This window comes from Lynx rufus, unplaced genomic scaffold, assembly GCF_022079265.1.
Source record: "Lynx rufus isolate CCGP_SWC_20201006 ecotype Redwood Valley unplaced genomic scaffold, mLynRuf1.p SCAF_16, whole genome shotgun sequence".
In the NCBI taxonomy this organism is placed as follows: Eukaryota; Metazoa; Chordata; class Mammalia; order Carnivora; family Felidae; genus Lynx; species Lynx rufus.
In genome coordinates, this window is record NW_025814830.1 from 57186790 (window position 1) to 57207027 (window position 20238).

Here is a 20238-nt window from a genome sequence, read left to right on the forward strand (position 1 = left end):
TCGGGGTCCCTAATCTCAGAGGCAGCATGGTGGTGATGCATCCACACGACTCCTGAAACAGAATGCTATGGGCACCAGTGACAGTCACAACAAAGTTTACTGCAACGAGAGGCAAGGCAAACCGATCGATTGGGAGATCGGGACCGACACTCTTGACCGGAGTGCGGTCTCGCGGGGTACAGAGTTTTTATAGCCGACCACATCGTCTTATTATCACCTGGGAACAGAACAAAGGGATAGTTCCCAGGTGGAAACAGTTCAAACAGGCCCTTGCCCCAATCCAATCACACGCTAATCCATCCCTTGATTGATAGGCTAAGGCGGTTATCTCTTAACCTACAGTGTTAAAACAAAGCTGTTATTTCTTTTTTTTTTTTTTCAACGTTTTTTTTATTTATTTTTGGGACAGAGAGAGACAGAGCATGAACGGGGGAGGGGCAGAGAGAGAGGGAGACACAGAATCGGAAACAGGCTCCAGGCTCTGAGCCATCAGCCCAGAGCCCGATGCGGGGCTCGAGCTCACGGACCGCGAGATCGTGACCTGGCTGAAGTCGGACGCTTAACCGACTGCGCCACCCAGGCGCCCCAAAGCTGTTATTTCTTAAGGCTACAGGTTAGCCCTACCCTTACAGTGGCCCTTAGAGGCTGCTCCCCAGGCCCAGGGTCTCAGAGCCTGGAGATGGAAAGGCCCCCTCTCTGACTCCCCACCTCGGAGCAGTGAGTGCCAGGGACACGTTGCCAGAGTCTCCTGCAGGCAGCCTGGCCTCCTTCCAACCAGGCCAAGGGCACAGATGGTGCCACACCTGCTCCACGGCCCACGATCTGGACAGGAGAGCGGAGGACCCGCCCCTGCCACAGAGAAGACCCAGGCTCCCTGGACATCCCCGCCCCCCCTCCTGCTCAGAGGGCAGTGTGTTAGCTCCTAGGGTCCTTCCTCCATCCTGCGCTCTCCACCCTCCGTTACTGTGTCCTGGGCCTGTGAGCGACACACACACACACACCAGGGGCGCAGGTCTTGAAGAGGAGAGCAGCCCCAGAACAGAAGGCCACGGGGCGGGGGGGGGACCAGGGGAGGGAGGAAGGGCTGTGGCTCGGGTGGGGAGGGCCAACCCCAGGCGAGGTCTAGGCCTGGCCTTCCTCTGTGCTAGCCCTGAGGATCCACAGAAACAATTCAGGCGCAGGGGAGCCCCACCTCAGTGCGAGAGACTGTGACCTAAGATGGGCAGGTAGGTGCCAGTGCCCGATAGGGTGCTCAGGGGTTGCCATCAGACAAAGCCCTCAAGGCGCAGGGGAAGAGCACTAGGGGCAGAGGAAACAGCCAGTGCAAAGGCCCTGAGGCAAGAGTGTGTCTGGTGAATTCACGGAGCAGCAACGTAAAAATTAGTGGATGGACGAATCCATCCACTCTGGCTCCTAGCCCAGCCCCCACCCACCTCCGTCTTTTTTGCCGGCTTCCTCTTCTTACTACTGGACTCCCAGGGCTCTGCCGCCCTGGACAGCCGCCTCCGGACTGGTTCCGCCCCGCCCCGCCCCGCCCCGCCCACACGTGCTGCCGCTCAGCCCCAGGCCCTGGCTCCGCCCCCGCACACGTGCTGTCACTCAGGCCCCGCCTCCCGCCGCGCACACGTGCTGCCACTCAGCCCCAGGCCCCGCCCCCGGCCTCCTGCTCCGCCCCCGCACATGTGCTGTCACTCACTCGGGGCCCCCGCCCGCGCACTTGTGCTGTCACTCAGCCCGCGTTGTGTCCGAGCAGGAGGCTGCCGGCCGGACACTCGGCCCCCGCTCCGCCGGCCCATGGACGCCGCACTCCTCGTCGCCCTCGGGCTGCTGGCCCAGGTAAGGCGTCTGGCCGCGCGGAGTCCCTTGCCCCCTGCCCTACGCCTTACAGCGGGACGCTCCCGGGGACCACTGGCTCTGGCCGCCTCTGGAGGACCCATGAGCTGAGGGTGCCCGGTGGGTAGCTCTGTCCAGGGCGTTCTGTGCCCCAGCGGGGTCCGGAGGCAAAGGGTATCCGCCTCCGACTGAACTGGACGGGGAGCCAAGCTGGGTGGCCGCCCGGAGACCACCTAGCAGGCCGGTCCTTCCCCTGGAGGTGCGCCCCTCAACCCTGCCCGACTTGTGGTGAGAGCCAGGGACGGGGGGGGGCAGCAGGAGCACCCCAGCTGGACGAGCTGGTAGGCCGGTTCCCTGACACTCCTGCTGGGTAGGCAGGTGACCCTGGTGAGTGACCCTGGTGAGTGGAGTCCGAGGCACCTCCACCCTGTGTCCTGCCGGCAGGGGCAGCTGCGGGCTCTGCCCTCCAGGAATCCACTCTCCCCTGGGAGTGCCCTGGGAGCCAGGCCCCTGGCACACAGCCCACACCCCCACACTCCCCCACTGGCCCCAGTTCCCTGGTCTCTCCGAGCTGGGAGCGGGGCAGGATAGAAGGAGGCGCAGACCACTGCCCCTCTCCCCACCGTGGGCACCCCCTGGGAGGGGGCCACATCTCCTCGAGTCCTGGGCCGAGTGGCCCTTTGGACGGGGCAGGCACTACTCCGAGCCTGGAAGTGGAGCCGTGGCCTGCCTTTGGGGGGCAGACTGAGTCAGGGTCACAGGCCAGAGGCCAGGGCCGGGCAGTGGTGGGGACATTGTGCATAATAGAGGACCTTATTGGCCTTATACTTGACAGGTAATGAGCTCGAGGGCTTGGCGAGTGCCCATAGGTGCTTGCTGGTTGGGGCCCAGACACTGGTGAGGACAGTCCAGTTTCCCAGCGCCCACTCTGGGCTTCTTGAGTCCCCCTGACTCCCAAAGATCTCCCAGCTGTGGCTGGAAGCTGGTCAGATGCCCTCCAGTTGGACCCCTCCCCCCCCCCCCGCCCAGCAACTGGGCCTCGGGACACCCGGCACCCCTCGCTCTGGTCACCTGCACCCCTGCCTCTGGGCCCACCTGGGCCTGGGCTCCCCCAGCCCTCTGCTGGGAGGTCGCACCGTGCACAATCTTCTTGTGCGCCCTTCCACAGGACCGTGTGCCCCCACACGCTGGGGTCCACTCCAGAAGGCTCCACGCCTCTGATGCCCCCTCCCCACTTGCTGTAGGAGCAGTGGTCCACCCCCACCCTGCACCAGACCCAGTACTTTGGGCAGGCGCATGACGGAGACCTGCCCTTTTGGGTTTGGGGTGACTGCAGCAGGGGAGGTCCTCTCCCTGGGGCTCTTGCGGAATGACCCCTGCGCGCAGCTGGAGGCTTTGGAGATTCGGGGGGATCAGCCAATGGGGCTTGGACGCAAGTTCTGTACTCGATGTGGCTCAGGTTAGCGCATGAGGGGAGCTTTTCCTAGACCCCCCCCCGAAATACATCCGTGTCGGGGCCCTACCCACCCCTCCCCCATCCAGCTCAGCTTTCAGACTTTCGTCCTCTCCTGTCGAGCCGCATGGCAGCTGAAGGCTGCCTGCTGGACATCCCTTCCTCCACCTCTGTGAGCTCCCGAGACCCACCGGCTGGCCCCGGGCGGGGCAGGGCTGGCTCAGGAGGGGCCCCGACACAGGGCTCTGCATTGATCTGGTGCTGACTGTGCCTTTGGGACAAGGCACACCCCTCCCCCGCCTGTGTCCCCTAAAATCTCACCTAGGGGGCTTAGAGTGTGTACTTTCAGAGCTGGGCCCTCGGGCCCCTCCCCGGCCCTCAGTGCCCCCATAGCTGGCCCTGCCCTTGGGGGGGCGGGAGTGGGGGGTGGCGGAGCCTGGATGATTTGGGGCAAGCTGGTGAGCCACACGGTTTCTGGAAGGAAGGTGAGGCCTTGGCTGCACTCCTGGGGACTTGGACATGTGAAGGCCCCCACAGGCAACGTGGGAAAGGCCGTGGAACAGGGCCGTGGAACAGGCTGGCGCAGGCCACGTTCTCCAGTCACGTTAATATGACAGTAGCTGGGGCGGCAGAGGGCAGCCGGCTCCCGGACCATTCTCTTCCCCAGGTGGACAGGGCAGCCCCGGAGCATAGTGGCCCTCACGTGGCCGAACCTGTCCCTGCAAGGGGGATGCTGGGGGGTGGGGGGGGGGTGGGAAACAGCTGCTTCTCTCACCCCCTTACTTTGGCGCTTCAGGAGACGTGCAGGGGCCTCTCTGGGCTGGGGCAACAGCTGGGCCCATTCCTGGCATGCCTGATGCCGGCCAGGCCGTCCAGGAACGGGGTGGTGCGGATTCCAGCCTGGGCAGAAGGGGCTCGGGCCTGGGAGGCTTGTGGGGGGTGCAGACCGGGAGCTCTTCCCTCCGCCCGGGCAGACCCCCCCCCCCGCCCCGGGCCCCTGCCGCCCCGTTTCGCCAGGCTCCAGGCCTCCCACCCGCTTCCTAGATCATGAAACCTCGAGCCAAAAGCACTGTTGGAGGGGTCTCCACTCACACAAGTGTGGGATTAACCCTGGAACCTCTCACTCGAGCTCGCGTCTGCAGCTGCGTTTTGTAAGGTTCGCCCAACGACGCCGGATGGCGTAGCAGAGCATGTTCCCTTCCCCTAATGCAGTCGCGACGCGACGGTGGACAGGGTTCCAGGAAGCTGGGCCACGGGAGCAAAAGTCCAGCCCGAGCTCAGGCCTGCTGCCTGCCGTCTGAATCTCAGCAGTGACTTTAGGGAGCCCCAGGGGCCCCTAAAGGCCAGCAGCTCCAGGAGACGAAGTGGGCCGTCCTCACTTCCCGCCCAGCCTTCCCGGTCCACGGTTTCTCTACCCGGGGTGGGGGAGCACCCAGCTCTCTTCCCAGGCTCCGGGGAGACTACGCCGTGGCTTAGAATTCTTTGTTCCGAACCCACCGTGGGCTGGTGGAGAGAAGCAGAGAGCCCTGTGGGCCACGCCAGGAAGAACGGATTCCTACAGGGGTGGTGGGGGGCTTTATTACTCACCCGCTGGGGTTGGGTGTTGGGCTGGGGGCGGGCCCCGGGGAGGGACAGTGGCCCTGGTGTCTCCAGGGCTTCCAGACTATTCTCTCGGTTCTTGGTTAAGGCAAAGGCCAGGGATGAGCACGGGGGTATCGTTGGGCCTCACTTGGGGGAACTGGGTTCGTCACACCCATTGGTTGTGGCTGGGCGTGGGAGCAGCACGGTGGACAGCAGAGGGGAGCCCGCGTCCACTCGGTGGTGCCTTCTCGCTCCGCCCACATGCTGGGGGTCCGTGTGAGCTGGCTTTGTCCGTGTGGCTTCGTCCCGGCCCCAGATGTCCCGTGGTCCCCGGGCAGCTCCCAGACCCTCCCCCAGCCGGCCACGTCTGTCTTCTGGGAAGGGGGTGGTGGGAGGACCCGGGCCGGCCGGCGGAAGTGGGCTGTGGCCCGGCCCAGCCGCCCCACCCACCGCAGCCTCTGATCTGGGCAGGGGGTCCCTGCCAAGGTTCTGTGGCTTCTGCTGACCTCCTGAACTTGGGCCGTGGAGTCCCAGGCTCTGCCACTACCGCACCAGCCCCGCACCACGCTGCTGGGCACGCTGCGGCGTAAGCCAAGGCCGCTGGCGGAGACGGGGGTGAGGGGCAGCCGGAGGCTCTGTGGTGGGCTGGACGGGGCAGAGTGTGTCCCCCAGCATTCCTCCGAGAGCCTGAGATCAGGGGCTAGCCCCCCTGCAGGCCGGCCCCCGCCTGCACCCCCGGTCCTGTCCACCTCCCCACACTGAGGCCGGGTGGGGACGGCGCTCCTGGGAGCGACGGAGCTCAGAAGCTGGTTTCCCTGTGCCCCCACCTCTGCTGCTCTCTGGCCGTGTGGGCTTGAGCCAGTGGCTCGGCCGCTCTGAGCCCTACTCTGCTGTGAAACCAGACAGCGCTCGTTCCTAGCGGGCGTGAGGGCCGAGGGAGGGCCGAGGGAGGGCAGAAAGGGCTGAGGCGGGCGGACGCTGAGCCCCGTGCCGCCCTCGGGATGCTCAGGAAACAGATGCCGTCCCCGCTAGCACGGTGACAGAGGCCAGCAGGGCTCCGCTTGGCGGGAACACGGTGCTGACCTGGAAGGGTTTGTGCTCTGTGGGTTTGGCGCGACGCCCGAGCCGCCCCAGGCACTGCCGGTCTGTCGGGCTGGAGTAGCTCGGGGGCCTGGCCAGGAGCTTGGTCCTTTTTATAAACCATGTTCGCTGCCTCGCAGATTCCAGGCCCCTGCCGGTGACAGTGCCCCTGGGATTTCAGGTGAGGACGAGGAGGAGGAGGAGGGGGACGATTCCAGGCCTGGGGACCCGGCTTGGGGCCACAAGGAGAGCTCAGCCGTCATGTGGATGTTACTGCTGTTTCGCGAGCAAAGCGTGTGGAAAGCGCTGTGTGCTGGCCCTGGGCGGTGAAGGTGCCAGGGAGTAGAGCGGAGGGTTCCACGGGACGGCAGCTGGCATCTCCTTCCTGCCCCTGTCCCATCCCACCCAGAACACCCCCCTCACTCGTCCCTGACGCCTCTCTTCTGAGACCACGAGACCGCCCCGTCCCAGGCCCACTCTCCGTGGACTGCGAGGCCCCAGACGGAGGCCGGGGGGTGAGCTCACGGTGTCGAGGAGGCACAGGGCAGCCAGGGAGCCACCCTGTCCACCTTAGCTAAAAGGGAGCGCCTCCTCCAGAAGGACCCAGGGCCTGGAGACCCTGGGTGGGGCCAGAGAGCTTCTAGGGTCATCCCTAGAGCACAGAGGGCTGGCGTCTGGGAGGCGGTGTCCACTCTGCATGCCTCCAGCCAGCCTGTCCTGCCTTGGGTTTGGGGGAGGGCAGGGCAGGGGGCAGCTGCCAGTGTGGGGGGGGGGGGGGCGGGGCCCGAGCAGCCTCAGAGGCCGCCTTCTCCAACCCCCAAAGCCAGCTGGGTCCCAGCGCGTGACCGAGCCCCTCCCCCAGACCCCACCCCAGGTGCCGCCATCTCTCACCAAATCCAGCGGGACCCTGTGCCCCTGGACCAGAGCCCCTGTGCCCAGCCGGCCACAGTGCCCGGTCCCACACTCAGACCAGCCGGCACCCTGTTGAAGAGCCTGGCGCGGAGACCAGGGCCGGGAAATTCGGGATGTGTTTGTGCTGCCAGCCCGTCCCTGACTCATGGGACAGTGCCTTTTCTGGGCCTCGGTTTCCCCACCTGAACTGAGAAGGTGGGGCTACCTGTGGTCACTACAGGGAGCGGCCAGTGGGTCTCAAGAGACTTCTGACGGGTGCCCTCCTCCCACCATGCTCCCTGATGGCCCCAGTTCTGAGCCCAAAGGCTGGCCCAGGGAAGGGCCTGAGCTGTATCTACATGCCCCCACCCGCCCCTGCGGAGGAGGGGGTGAGCACGGCTGCCACGTGCTCCCTGTCTTCCCTTGGCAGCCCCCCGGCCCCCCCGAGTGTGTGGAGAAAGAGGAGGGAGCACCCCCAGGGCCCTGAGGTTCCCGGGAGTAGTGGCGTGAACCCTACCACTGGCCCCGTGGTTGGGAGGAAAGCAGGGGGTCGGCACCCGGTGTTGCGGTCCCGTTTCAGCCCCCGGGGCCCTGCGAACCCCCCGGCAGCTAGGCCAGTCTGCCCGGTGAGGTCGGGTAAGTTTGCAGGTCCTGCTGAAACCCTGGAAACAGGCTGAGCCTCCAATCCCACAGAGCAGCCTGGAGAAGCCCCTTCCGACCCGCCTGTAGGGCCTCCGCGAGCACCCGCTTCCGGGAAGCGTTTGTGGGAGAGGGCAAGGGTGGCCACACCCTGTTAGCCACAGCCTTCTCCCACGAAGTGTCCCTGGGAGCCTCCCCCTGGCAGCTGTTGCCAGCAGCTGCCTCGTTCGTCACTCTGGCTCCGTCTGCCCCCTGAGCACCCCGTGCTCCCCAAGGCCCGGTGCCTGCGCCTCCCTCGGGCCACTCCGGGAGGAGGTGGGGGCCCGGCAGCCTCGCTTTGGCCGGCCGGTCAGGGAACATCCACCAGGCCTGGGGCAGCTCTGGCCGCAGGGGCTCCCAGGAGACGACAGGGGACACGTGCAGGGCTTTGGGGGCTCCAGTGTTGGGGTGTGGCTGTGGGGTCTCCCAGGACCATGAGCTCAGGGCTCTGATGGGGGCCAAGGTGATGGTGGGTTCACTTTTCTGCGGCCGGGCTCACTGGCGTTGCGTGCTATGTAACTGACAGCTAGTTGTGCCTTTGTTGCAGAGCCTGGGCCTGTCGTTGGGGGTCCCTGGGCAGAGGAGGCCCAGGACCCTGTACCCCTGGCACCGGGCACCTGCCCCAGGCCGTGTACGAAGAGCCTGGGTTATCCCCCCCATCAGTGTATCCGAGAACCACAAGCGTCTTCCGTACACCCTGGTGCAGGTGAGGGGGGCACAGACGGGGGAGGGGCTTAGCCCTGGGGGCGGAACAGGGGCTGGGCTGTCCCTGGAGGGTCCCTGAGGGCAGCACATCTTTGGGGTCATAGGCCGAGCTGCCGGGGAGTCAAGGCCAGGAAGAGGGAGGGACCCTGCCTTTTGGGGTACCTCCCCCAGCCAGGCTCCTTCTTGGCAGATCAAGTCCGACAAGCAGCCACTGGGCAGCGTCATCTACAGCATCCAGGGTCCCGGTGTGGACGAGGAGCCCCAGGGCGTGTTTTCCATTGACAAGTTCACCGGGAAGGTGTTCCTGAATGCCATGCTGGATCGGGAGAAGACAGAGCGCTTCAGGGTGGGGCCCGCTGTGGGGAGCGCCGGCCGGAAAGGGGGGGGGGGGCTCCTGCCACCACCAGGCTCCTGGTCTCAGGATTGGGACTTGAGGGCGCGTGTCCTTAATTGGTAGGTGCGGACAGGGGTTTGGGACTATAGGACCTGCATTCCAAAGAAGATGTTCAGGATTCTGTTCCCGTTTAACAGATGAGCGTGAGCGAACTGAGGCCCCGTGGAGGCGGGGCTCGGTCCTGCCCGGGGACGTGGCACTGGGCAGCCCCCAGCAGAGCCGCTGTCGGCCTCCCAGGAAAACACCACTGGACGCTGGTGTCGTTTTGCCCCGGTTTTGCCCCCAGCCTGGCCACGTGTGGTGGGGGTGGGGCGTTGTGCAGAAGCCCACGGTATGGCACGCCCCAACGGCAGGTGTCCCTTGACTCTCCGGGGAAGGTGGCACGGGATCCCCCCGCCCCAGAGGCATGGGATTGTGAGGCTTGAGAGAAGGGAGCAAGAGGCCATGGAGGGGGGAGGAACCTGACTCTCCACAGAGTCGGTGTCCTGCCGAGCCTGGAGTCTCCAAAGGGTTTTGAATTTGCCCTGGAGGAGGAGGCTTCTGACTTTGCTTTTTCCGTGCCCTGAACGTTCTTCATCCAGACTTTGAGAACGAGCTCTTGGTTCCCTTACACAGGGAGTTTTCAGACAGAGACCACGGTCCTACCTGGGCACCAGAGCACGCCCGCTCTCCAGAAGCAGGGAAGTGGCTTAATTTCCGTTTCACGGGGTCATTAAGCTCCAAGAGGAGCCCGCACCGATTAGCAGAAGGGACGAGGTGGGAACGCTAGTGAGACTGTGGCTTCGGTCGCACACAAAACATACCTGTGAGCTTCCCGGCAGCCAAGGCGAGAGAGGAAGCGAGGCGCTGCCCTCCCTTGCTGTGGGCAAGCAGGCTGGTGGCAGGGAGGTCTCACTGTTGCACACTCGCCCCACCCCATGCCCTTTCTCCCCTGTGTAAACTGGTGTCCCCAGCGGGACACCGGGTCTGCACTTGCTGTCCCTTTGCACGACCTGGTGGGGGCCACCAAAGCTGGGGGAGCACAGCACCAGCCCTTGCTCTCTGCTTGGCTAGCTAAGGGCCTTTGCTCTGGACCTGGGAGGAGCCACCCTGGAGGAGCCCACGGACCTGGAGATCGTGGTTGTGGATCAGAATGACAACCGGCCCGTCTTCAGGCAGGAGGCGTTCAGCGGCCGGGTGCTGGAGGGAGCAGTGCCAGGTGAGGCTGGGGGGCTGCGGCGGGCGTGGGGGGCTCTGAGTCCGTCAGAAGGCCCGGGGAGACTCAGCAAGACTTTCAGTGGTCCTTCAGAGCGTCCAAAAATAAGCAAGCGGACTCTCTAGGGGTAGGGAGTTTGCAGTCACTTCCCGTTTCAGTGTAAGTTTCACACCCCAGCGTCTTCCAAAAAGCAGTGAGGATTGATGGTGGCCGAGCTGGGACGGAGGCTGCTGCTGCACTGAGGTGAAATCCACACAAAACGGGACTGACCGGTTAAAAACGGACAATTCCTTGGATTTAGCACCCTCACCATGATGCCGTAAGCCTGCTTCCAGAACATGTCCATCCTTGTTTCTCAGCCCTACATCTCGATCTCGAACAAGGCACAACCTCCTGTCCGGACGGCCTCGCTCGCCTGACCTGTTCCAGGCAGGAGGGACCTTCCCGCTCTGGTCCCAGGGGCTTGAGTCCAATCCCAGGCCAGCCTTCCGCCTGAGAGGCTGGGAAGGGCGGACTCGTGGGAGGTGCTCCCACACGTCTGTTTATTTCACCTCCTTCTTCGTGTTTCAAGACTCAGAATGACCCTTTTTTTTTTTTTTACTTCTTTTTGCATACTTTCAGACTTGCAAAAAAGCTAAAAAGAATTGCAACAGAGTTGTGACGTTGATCATGTTTGCGCCTTTGTGGATTATCTGCTTGTTTCCACCATTAGGTTGGGACGATGGTCCCGCTCCACCTCCTAAGCTCGTTCCCCTCCGTCTGGAGCGGTTCCTTAGCCGTTAGGCGTTCCTGACCCTGATGTGGTTTTTTTTTTTTTTTTTTCAAAAAAGTTTTATTGCGCTAAAAATACACATAAGTGTTACCATCCTAACAATTTTTAAGGGGACCGTTCAGTGGTGTTAAATACATTCCGAACGTGGGGCGCCTGGGTGGCTCAGTCGGTTCAGCATCAGACGTCGGCTTAGGTCACAGTTCGTGGGTCCGAGCCCCATATTGGGCTCTGTGCTGACAGCTCAGAGCCTGGAACCTGCTTCGGATTCTGTGTCTCCCTCTCTCTGCTCTTCCCCTGCTCGTGCTCGCTCTCTCTCTCTCTCTCTCTCTCTCCCAAAAATAAACATTTAAAAAATACATTCATAATGTTGTGCGGCTGTCCCCGCCACCGGTCCCCAGACCCTGGCTCCCACCTACTTTCCACCTCTGTAAATCTGTATACTCGAGGGACCTCGTGTAAGTGGAACCTTCTAGTATTTGTCGTCTGTGACGGCTCATCTCACGAGCACAAGCATCCAGCTTCTTCCGTGCTTAGGATCTGCTTCCCTTGTGAAGCTGGACAGCAGTCTGCTGTGTGGACAGACCACGCTTCACTTGTCCATCCTCCCGTAGATAGATACTTGGGCGGCTTCCGCACCTTGGCTACCGTGAGTGATGTTACGGACGTGAGTTCACGTTCCCGCTTTTGGTTCCTTGGGGGATAAACCCAGAAGTGGAGTTGATGGATCACACGGCGATTCTGTGTTTCATTTGAGTGACCACCGTGCTGTTTCCACGGCGGCTACACCATTTCACACCCCACCGGCCACGCGTGGGGCCCCATTTCTCCGTGTCCTCGCCGACACTTGTCTTCTGGTTTTTCATGATGGCCATCCCAGTGGGTGTGAACTGGTGTCTCGTGATGTGGGTTTGCGTTTCCCTGACGACTACTGATGTCGAGCACCTTTTCATGGGTTTTGTGGCCATTTGTATATTTTATCTGGAGAAAGGTGGATTCAAGCCCTTTGCCCATTTTTGAATTGAGTTGCGTTTTTGTTGAGTTTTAGGGGTTGTCTATATATCCTGGGTAGTCCTTCACAGAGACACGATTTGCAAGTGTTTTTTCCCGTCCTGTGGGCTGCTTTTTACCCCGTTGATAGTGTCTTTTGACGCAGAACATTTAAAAATGTTCATGAAGTGCAGTTTGTCCGTCTTCCCTTTTGTTGCCTGTCCTTTGGCGTCCTGTCCAGAAATCATAACCAAATCCAGTGTGGCGAGACTTTTGCCCTCTGTGCTCCTCCAAGTTTTACAGTTTCAGGCCTTACGTGTAGGTCTTTGATCCGCTTGGGGTGAGTTTTTGCGTGATGGTGTGAGGGGAAGGTCCAAGTGCGTGCTCTGGGCTGGGGACGCCCAGTTTTCCCAGCGCCGGGTGCCGAGAAGACCGACCTCTTCCCCCTTGCACGGTCTCGGCACGCTGGCCGGAAGTCGTTTGGCCACCCGTGCGAGGGTCTGTTCCCGGACTTCCTGTCCCACTGGCCCGCGCGTCTGTCTGTCTGTGTGGCCACCCCACGCTGCCGTGATCCCCGTACCTTTGGGGTGGTTTTGAAGGCAGGCGGTGTGAGTGCGCCCGCTGTGTTCTTGGCTGTTTGGGTTTCCTGGAGGTTCCATACGAGTTTTAGGACGGTTTTCCTATTTATGCGAAGAAACTTGTCCTTAGGGCATTGGTGGAGACGGTACCGAATCTGCACATCACTTCGGGCAGTGCTGACATTGAACAGCGTTGACCTCGCAGTCCGTGAACATGGGACGTGTTTCCGTTTACTTGGGTTTAATTTCTTTCCGAAGCGTTTGTAGTTTTCACCGTCCAAGTGTCACACCTCCTTAGTCCTAACACTGACGTTCTGAAGCACTCACTCAGTTATTTTGAAGAACATGGGTTGTCCGGATGGGGTTTGTGTGGTTGGATTCAGGATTTGCACTCGGGTAACACAGTTCTCCTCAGTGTGTCCTATCAGGAGTGTGCGTCCCGTTCCTGGAGATGTGGACTTCGATTTGCCTTGTTTAGGGGGTGTCTGCCGGGCTTCTCCACTGTGATTTTTTTTTTTTTAGTTTATTATTTTGAGAGAGAGAGAGTGCAGAGGAGGAGCAGAGGGAGAGAGGGAGAGAGAGAATCCCAAGCACATTCCGCACGGTCGGCACAGAGCCAGACGCAGGGCTCGATCCCCTGAACCGTGAGATCATGACCTGAGCTGAAACCGAGTCAGACACTTAACCGACTGAGCCCCCCAGGCGCCCCTCCACTGTGATTTCTCCATTTTCCCCCTGTAATTAATAGGCATCTTGTGAAAGATCCTCTGCGACTGTGCTCGTCCTCTGTTTCTCCTTAAACTTCCATTCCCCAGTGTGAGCATCTGCTCGTGGTCCTTGTCTGGGTCCGTTCTCCTAGGGGCGGGGGCGGTGGTTTCCTACTTCCATTGTCCCTTCACCCTTTGTCAGCGGGCTTTCTGCCCTGTGGACGTGTGTCTGCGGATGCTATTTTTGTTTCTGTGACTCTGGACCTCCGGAGTCTGACTCGTTCGGTGGGTTATCGTCCATTACAGCCATTGCTCTGATGCCCACATTGTCCGTGTTCGGCCAACAGGAGGCTCATCAGACTGGCTGCCGTTCGGCCCCGGCAGCAGAGAGAGCTGGGAGACGTGCTTCTGTGTGCAGACACGAGCGTGTGTGTTGTGCGTGTGTGCACGCGTGTTGCGTGTGTGCTGCTCACACCTGTGTTTGCACGTGTCTCTGCTTCTGTTAGTTCGGCGTTCCCGCCGGTTCGGAGCTGGCCCGCTTTCCAGCTGGTTCCCCCCGTCTGACCCCGGGCTCTCAGCCCCTGCTGGACTGTCTCCGTGTCTGGGGGACACAAGTGTCAGCTCTTGATCGGACGTGTATATCAGACGCTCTTGCTTCCTCCTCCAACCGGCGCAAGGCAGACGGCTTAAATGTTCAAGTTCGTACGGACCGATGGGGGCCTGGACCTGGCACGGTGGGCCACGGACGGCGAGGCGTGTCCTGGGGCCGGGGGTTGGCACCCACACGTGTCCTCCCTGCTCGTCCCTGTCCTCACCAGGCACCTACGTGACCAGGGCCGAAGCCACAGACGCTGATGACCCGGAAACAGACAACGCGGCCCTGCGGTACTCCATTCTGGAGCAGGACGGCCCCCAGCTCTTCAGCATCGACGAGCACACGGGGGACATACGCACCGTGCAAGTGGGTCTGGACCGCGAGGTGAGGCTACCGCCATGAAGGCTGGGGGCCAGGGCCGCCAGGGTTGCATCCTTGCCCGTCTTCTCGGCGCCCTGAGGCCCATGGGGCGGCTCATTCCAAGCTGGGCCCTCCGCCCCAGCCTTGCCCGCCCTACGTGCTTCCCCCGACGCGGTGGAAGGGAGCCCCCGCTTGCTGTGGATACTCCCAGTGGCTCCGGACACAAACCCAGCTTGGGACACCCGCGTCCCGTGGCTGCTCGTGGGTTTGGGTCCGAGGAGAGCGGGAAGGGCCCTCCGTATGGTGCCTGGCCCTGACGAGTCCTGCCGAAAGCCTCCCCCGCCCTGGAGCCCGCCAAGCCTTCGGGCTTCCTGGCACGGGGTAGGCCACGCACCTGGCCCCACACTGGCCGGTCGTGCTCTGGAGTAACAGCCACTCTCTGTCCTCGCACACTCTTCCTCCAGCGGGACCCCTGCTGCCGCTCACAGCCAGGCTGCTGCACAGCTTCGGCACCTCCAGGAAGCCCTCCTTGGTTTCCCCGCGGCTACTCACACGGCTCTGTCTAGTCACTTGCTGCATCAGGTGGCCTTCGTCGGTCCCGCTTTCTGCCACTGGAAGTGGCCCCTCAGGGCAGGGACCCAGCTTGTTGGTTCAGCTCCAGCGTGCTGTGGTGTTCCGTGAATGCGTATCCAACTCGACGCCTGGCCTCTTGCCCACTCACGGTCTGGGCTGGCAGTCGTGTTGTCAGACCCAGAGGGCCGGGCGGCACATTTTGCCCCAGAGCTTGGGAGCAAAAGGCCGGGTGTTGGGGCTTGTGATGCGCACAGGGCTCTCCCGTGAGGCTGAGCCCGGCGCTGTCTGCTCGACGCCGCCCCCCACCGGGCCCTACGGGGCCACCGGGGACCCTGACTGCGCATTGCTGTGCCCCCAGGTGGTCGCCGTGTACAATCTGACCCTGCAGGTGGCAGACATGTCTGGAGATGGGCTCACCGCCACGGCCTCAGCCATCATCACCCTTGAGGATGTCAATGACAACGCCCCTGGGTTCACCAGGGACGAGGTACTGCCCCCGACCACACCCACGCTGGGGACTGTCCTTCCCTCCTCAGGCTCCCGACAGAGAGACAAGGACTTGTCTGAGGACAAGCACAGAAACCCAGGTTAGACTGGTGGCTTGTGCGCACGTAGACACAGAGGAGCTCGGGGAGACCCTGGGGGGAAGCGTCCCCCCCGAGGCCCCTCGGTGGCCCTCGGGCAACAGGAAGGAGCCTTCCCTCCGCCCCCGCCGCGTGGGACGGAGCAGCCAGCCCCAGCCTCCGGGACAAGGCGGCACACAGGGCGCCTGGCCCGCAGCTGAGCCCGCGGACAGGGCCTCATGGGGACCCCTGGGGGGCCGCGATTCCCAAGGCCACAAGCCCGGGAGGCTCTGGGGGGGGGGTGGGCAGCGGAGTCAACAGGGGGGGAGCAGGGGTGGGCGTCCCCCCGCGGGGCCACCCCCGCCCCCGCAGCCCCGGCGGTAACGAGGGCCGGGCTTCCGTAGTTCTTCATGGAGGCCACGGAGGCCGTCAGCGGAGTGGACGTGGGGCGGCTTCAGGTGGAGGACAGGGACCTGCCGGGCTCCCCAAACTGGGCAGCCAGGTTCACCATCCTGGAGGGCGACCCCAAGGGACAGTTCGCTATCCGCACAGACCCCAAGACCAACGAGGGCGTGCTGTCTGTGGTGAAGGTGAGTGGGGTGCACGGCTTCCCCAGCTGGGGCCTGGCTTCTGGACCCGAGCTCAGGGGGCCCCCGTTTGGGGCAGAGCAGAATGCTAGGGGACCCGGGAATGCTGGGGTTCTGGGCGCAGGCCACGCCGACCCCGGGGCACGGGGCCGGCCACAGCCCGGGTGATATTGATGGAGTGCTGCTTCTTCCGGTGTGGGGTGCCGTGTAGACCTGTGTCAGGCGGGTCTGAAGCCAGGAGACAGGAGCAGCGGGAGACACACGCACACACGGGTGCAGACCTGCTTAGATGCTGACGCACAAGGAGCGTTACTTCAGGAAACGGGGGTTTGCAGGCCCAGCGGGCTGGGAACTCAGGACCCGAATCTTTCCTCTAAAGGAAAATCTCAGCTTTGTTCTCGACGGCTGTGAGCTACAGACGAGCCCCACTCAGGTCATCCGGGACAATATTTAAAGTCAGCAGGTGGCAGAGGTTAATTTAACCCCAGGTGCCAGCCCCCTCTGCGTGCCCGGACGAGCGTTGCTTGAGTCACCAGGGAGGATGCCTGACCAAGTGACGCACGAAGCTGGTCGCACGCCGCCTAACAAACTCATTCTGAGTGACGAGTAGCTGTCATTTTTATGTTATTCTTTGCGGCTTTTGGTCCTGAATAATTTTTATTTGTGCAGGGCTAATGAGGGACAGGGAGAGTAGGGGCTGTGAGGAGAGACTGAAGGGGCCGCGGTCCCACTGTGGGGGCCTCGCCCTGCCCCGTAGCCGCCTCCGGGCACCTCGAATGTGAGGGGGGCCCGGAGTCCTGAGCGACCGCCCCCCCGGTCCCCCCCACCCCCCAGCCCCTGGACTACGAGAGCTGTGAGCAGTACAACCTGAGAGTCGCGGTGCAGAACGAGGCCCCCCTGCAGGCGGCCGCCCCCAGGGCCGAGCGGGGCCAGGCCAGGGTCAGCGTGCGGGTGCAAGACGTCAACGAGGCGCCCGTGTTCCAGGAGAACCCACTGCGGACCAGCCTGCCTGAGGGGGTGCCCCCGGGAACCCCCGTGGCCACCTTCTCTGCCCGAGACCCTGACACGCAGCGGCTGCAGAGGCTCAGGTGGGGGCCGCCGGGGTGAGGCAGAGGGGGCCGACGGCCTCCTTTGTCCGCTGCCCAGCCGGGGCCCGGAGCACGGTGGAGGGTTCCCGTCAGAGCCCTGGTCGGAGGGTAGAGGGCACGTCTGTCCGTGTACAGCCCTGAGCGTCCCTGGGGCCTCGAGCCCTGTGCATACGTGCGTGTCGGCGTGAACTCGTCCCAGCAGGCCGGGCTGGGCGCTTGCTGGCCCACCGACGCCACCCGGTCCGTTCCGGCGAGCTGGTGTGTGCAGGCCGGCCCTTCGTGTGTTGGATGTCCCCCCGGCCCTGGCCCTACGGATCTGTGTCTGTCTCCACGGTGCCCACATGCTGAAGCCTGGCCCTGGGCCTCACCTGCCTTCCCTGAGCCTCGGTTTCCTCATCTGTCAATTGGGACAGAAACCACCAGCTCAGGGCAGTTGGGGGCCTAGCTTCAGAGGTGCGCGCGTGCACGCGTGTGTGGGAAACGTATGTTTCTGTATGGCCACACCCCTAGGGGTCCTGTGTCTGCTCAGGGTCACTCTGTCCCCTCCTCGGCCAACAGCTACTCTAAGGATTATGATCCAGACGACTGGCTGCGGGTGGACGGAGCCACGGGTCAGATCCAGACCCAGCGAGTGCTCAGCCCAGCCTCGCCCTTCCTCAAGGATGGCTGGTACAGGGCCATCATCCTGGCCTACGACGATGGTGAGTGCCAAGCTGTGCCTGGGCTCCGGGGCTCCCGGACCCGGGCCGGGCATCCTTGCTGCTGCCCGAGGGCCGAGAGCCGCGCGTGCCGTGGAGCCGATTCTCGGGTGGGCAGGCTGCCCCAGCAGGGCCAGGAGCCCACCCGGCCTCTCCCGCCTGCAGCCTCCCCACCCAGCACGGCCACCGGGACCCTGTCCATTGAGATCCTGGAGGTCAATGACCACGCCCCGGAGCTGTCCCCGCCATCTGGCAGCGTGTGCAGCAAGCCAGATCAGGGTTCTGGCCTTCTCCTGGGGGCCACGGATGCGGACCTGCCCCCCCACGGGGCTCCCTTCCACTTTCAGCTGAGTCCCCGTGTCCCAGAGCTGACCCGGAACTGGAGTGTCAGCCAGGTCAACGGTGAGTTTTTCCAAACACCGGCCCGCGGGTGCAGCCCTGAGACCTGGGGGGCGCTCAGCACCGTGGTCCTGCTGGTTCCCGCCGCATCCTCGGGCGGGGCAGGAACTATCACGCCCAGCGGGAGGATGGGGAAACTGGGGCCCCAGGTCTTGGGATCCTCACCCACCAGGCCGCTTCTGGGAGCAGCGAGGGGCAGGGCGCGTGGGGTTGGGAGGCCCCTGCTGACCTTGGGCGCCCTCTGCAGTGAGCCACGCGCGCCTGCGGCTCCGGCACCAGGTCCGGGAGGGTCTACACCGCCTCAGCCTGCTGCTCCGAGACTCCGGGCAGCCGCCCCAGCAGCGCGAGCAGCCCCTGAACGTGACGGTGTGTCGCTGCGGCCCGGATGGCGCCTGTCTGCCGGGGGCCGCTGCCCGGAGGGCAGGAGGCGTGGGCGTCAGCCTGGGCGCCCTGGTCATCGTGCTGGCCAGCATCATCTTGCTGCTCTGTGAGCGCCCGCGACCGGACACCTGCTGCCCTGACTCCGCCTCCTCGCAGGCCCCGCCCCACCTTAGCCCTCCCTCCCCCCCCCCCCCCCCCCGCAGGCCCCATACCACCCGATCCCATGCCCCACATGTCCAGACCCGGCTGGATGGCCGGGCACCCACCACCTCCTATCTGTCCCCTCCTGCCCAGTGCTCGCCCTGCCGGTCGCCCTCGTCACGCGGTCCCGGCGGCAGTCAGGGGACAAAGGGTTTCTGCACGGGCTGCAGGACGATCTCCGGGACAACATCCTGAACTATGACGAGCAGGGGGGCGGGGAGGAGGACCAGGTGAGGGGAGGGCGTTGGGGGAGGTAGTGGTTTAGAAATGCTAAGCGGTTGGAAGGGTCCCTGAGAGCCTAGGCCGCGGGTCCCCCTCCAGCACCCCTCACCCCACCTTCAGGAGGAGGGAGTGTCCCCCGCAAGTCCTCTTCCCTTCCCCCGCACCCCCCTCATCCCACCAGGGTGCCTGGGACCAAAACCCCTGGGATCATCACCCTGTGATTGATCGGGGCTGAATTCTGCCTACTGTGTCCCCAGGATGCTTACGACATCAACCAGCTGCGCCACCCAACAGAGCTGGCGGCCCTGTGCGCTCCCCTGGGACGGCCGCCGCTGCGCCGAGATGCCCCGTTCGGCCGAGTGCGCCCCCAGCCACCCCGCATGCTGCCCTCCAGCCCCGCTGACATCGCTGACTTCATCAATGATGTAGGTGTCCCTGGAGGTGTGCAGACAGGGGCAAAGGCACGGGGACACGCACATAGGGGCTCCCGCCCACGCCTCTGTGAACCCTCCGGACGCGCACCATTTGTGGAGAGTGGGTCCGTCGCTGGGGACCCCAGCTGAGCTTCTGGGGAACCCCTGACCATCTGAGAGCTGGGTGAGGCTGGGGAGGTGCAGGGGACCACAGGCACAGGTCCCCTGGAGGAGGAAGCTGCCCCCCACCCCCGCCCCGGATCGCGCCGAGCCTGGTTGAGCTGGGGTGGGTTGGAGCTTGCTCTGCGGCACTTTCCACTGGACCCCGATCGACAAAAGTTAGCGTGTCCCGAGGCTGGGGGTGCAGCTGTCAGTCGCATCCCGGAACCACAGTTATGTGCGCACAGCATGGCGAGTTCTCGCAGTCAAGGCGGGGGAGGCTCAGAAGGCAGGCGGCCCGGTTGGATGGGCTGTGGGGGAGCAGAGGGTGCGGCCTGCCGGCCTGCCCGACGCCACACCCGCCCTCAAGCACTGGCCTTGATTCAGAGGAAGCCCCCTACAGATGCCTGGGCAGGGGTCAGGCCCAGGTGCAGGTCCCGGTTAGGAGGGCGTGTGACCCTTTGGGTGAGAGGACGGACGGAGGTGGACGGGACAGAACCCTTTGCGGAATCTTTAAAAGGCAGAAACGGGGGTCTCCCCGATGGGATGTTAGGAAGCCTCACGTACCCCAGCCCTAAGGAAGGAGAGCGCCGCCCAGAGGGAGGTGGGGCGGGTCTCCCAACGGTGCCCGCACTCAGGGCTCTGCCCCTCCCCCTCCTCTTCCCGCGGGGCTGGGGGCGGGGCTCCCTCCTCGGGTCTCGGGCTGAGCGGGCTGCAGCCTGAGCTGGGGGCGGGGCTTGGTGCCGGCAGGGATCCTGAGCTCTCCCGGGCCTCTCCGCAGGGCTTGGAGGTGGCAGACAGTGACCCCAGTGTCCCGCCCTATGACACAGCTCTCATCTACGACTACGAGGGGGATGGTTCTGTGGCAGGGACGCTGAGCTCCATCCTGTCCAGCCTGGGGGACGAGGACCAGGACTACAGCTGCCTGCGGGACTGGGGCCCCCGCTTCGCCCGGCTGGCTGACCTGTACGGGCCCCCGTGAGGGTCGGAAGAGGGCCAGGGAAGGGTGGGGGGCTTTCTGATGCGGACCCGCGTGCCCTGCTCAGGGTACAACCACCAGACACGGACGGCAGACGTCTTTCCGAGGACAGGCAGCCTGGCCTCCAGGCCCGGCTGACCTCTGTAGAGGCAGCCAGGGGGCCCCC

At 63.8% G+C, this 20238-nt stretch overlaps 1 protein-coding gene across 1 annotated transcript; it reads left to right on the forward strand.

Moving 5' to 3' along the window:
- Positions 1-1794: 1794 nt before the first annotated feature.
- CDH15 (cadherin 15) lies at positions 1795-20075 on the forward strand. The gene is made up of 14 exons (XM_047079284.1): positions 1795-1836; positions 8064-8222; positions 8412-8567; positions 9669-9813; positions 13673-13833; positions 14741-14869; positions 15350-15535; positions 16367-16620; positions 17179-17321; positions 17484-17720; positions 17965-18204; positions 18393-18529; positions 18779-18946; positions 19875-20075. Exons 1-14 carry the CDS (start codon positions 1795-1797, stop codon positions 20073-20075), a joined length of 2358 nt encoding a protein of 785 aa, XP_046935240.1.
- Positions 20076-20238: the final 163 nt, after the last annotated feature.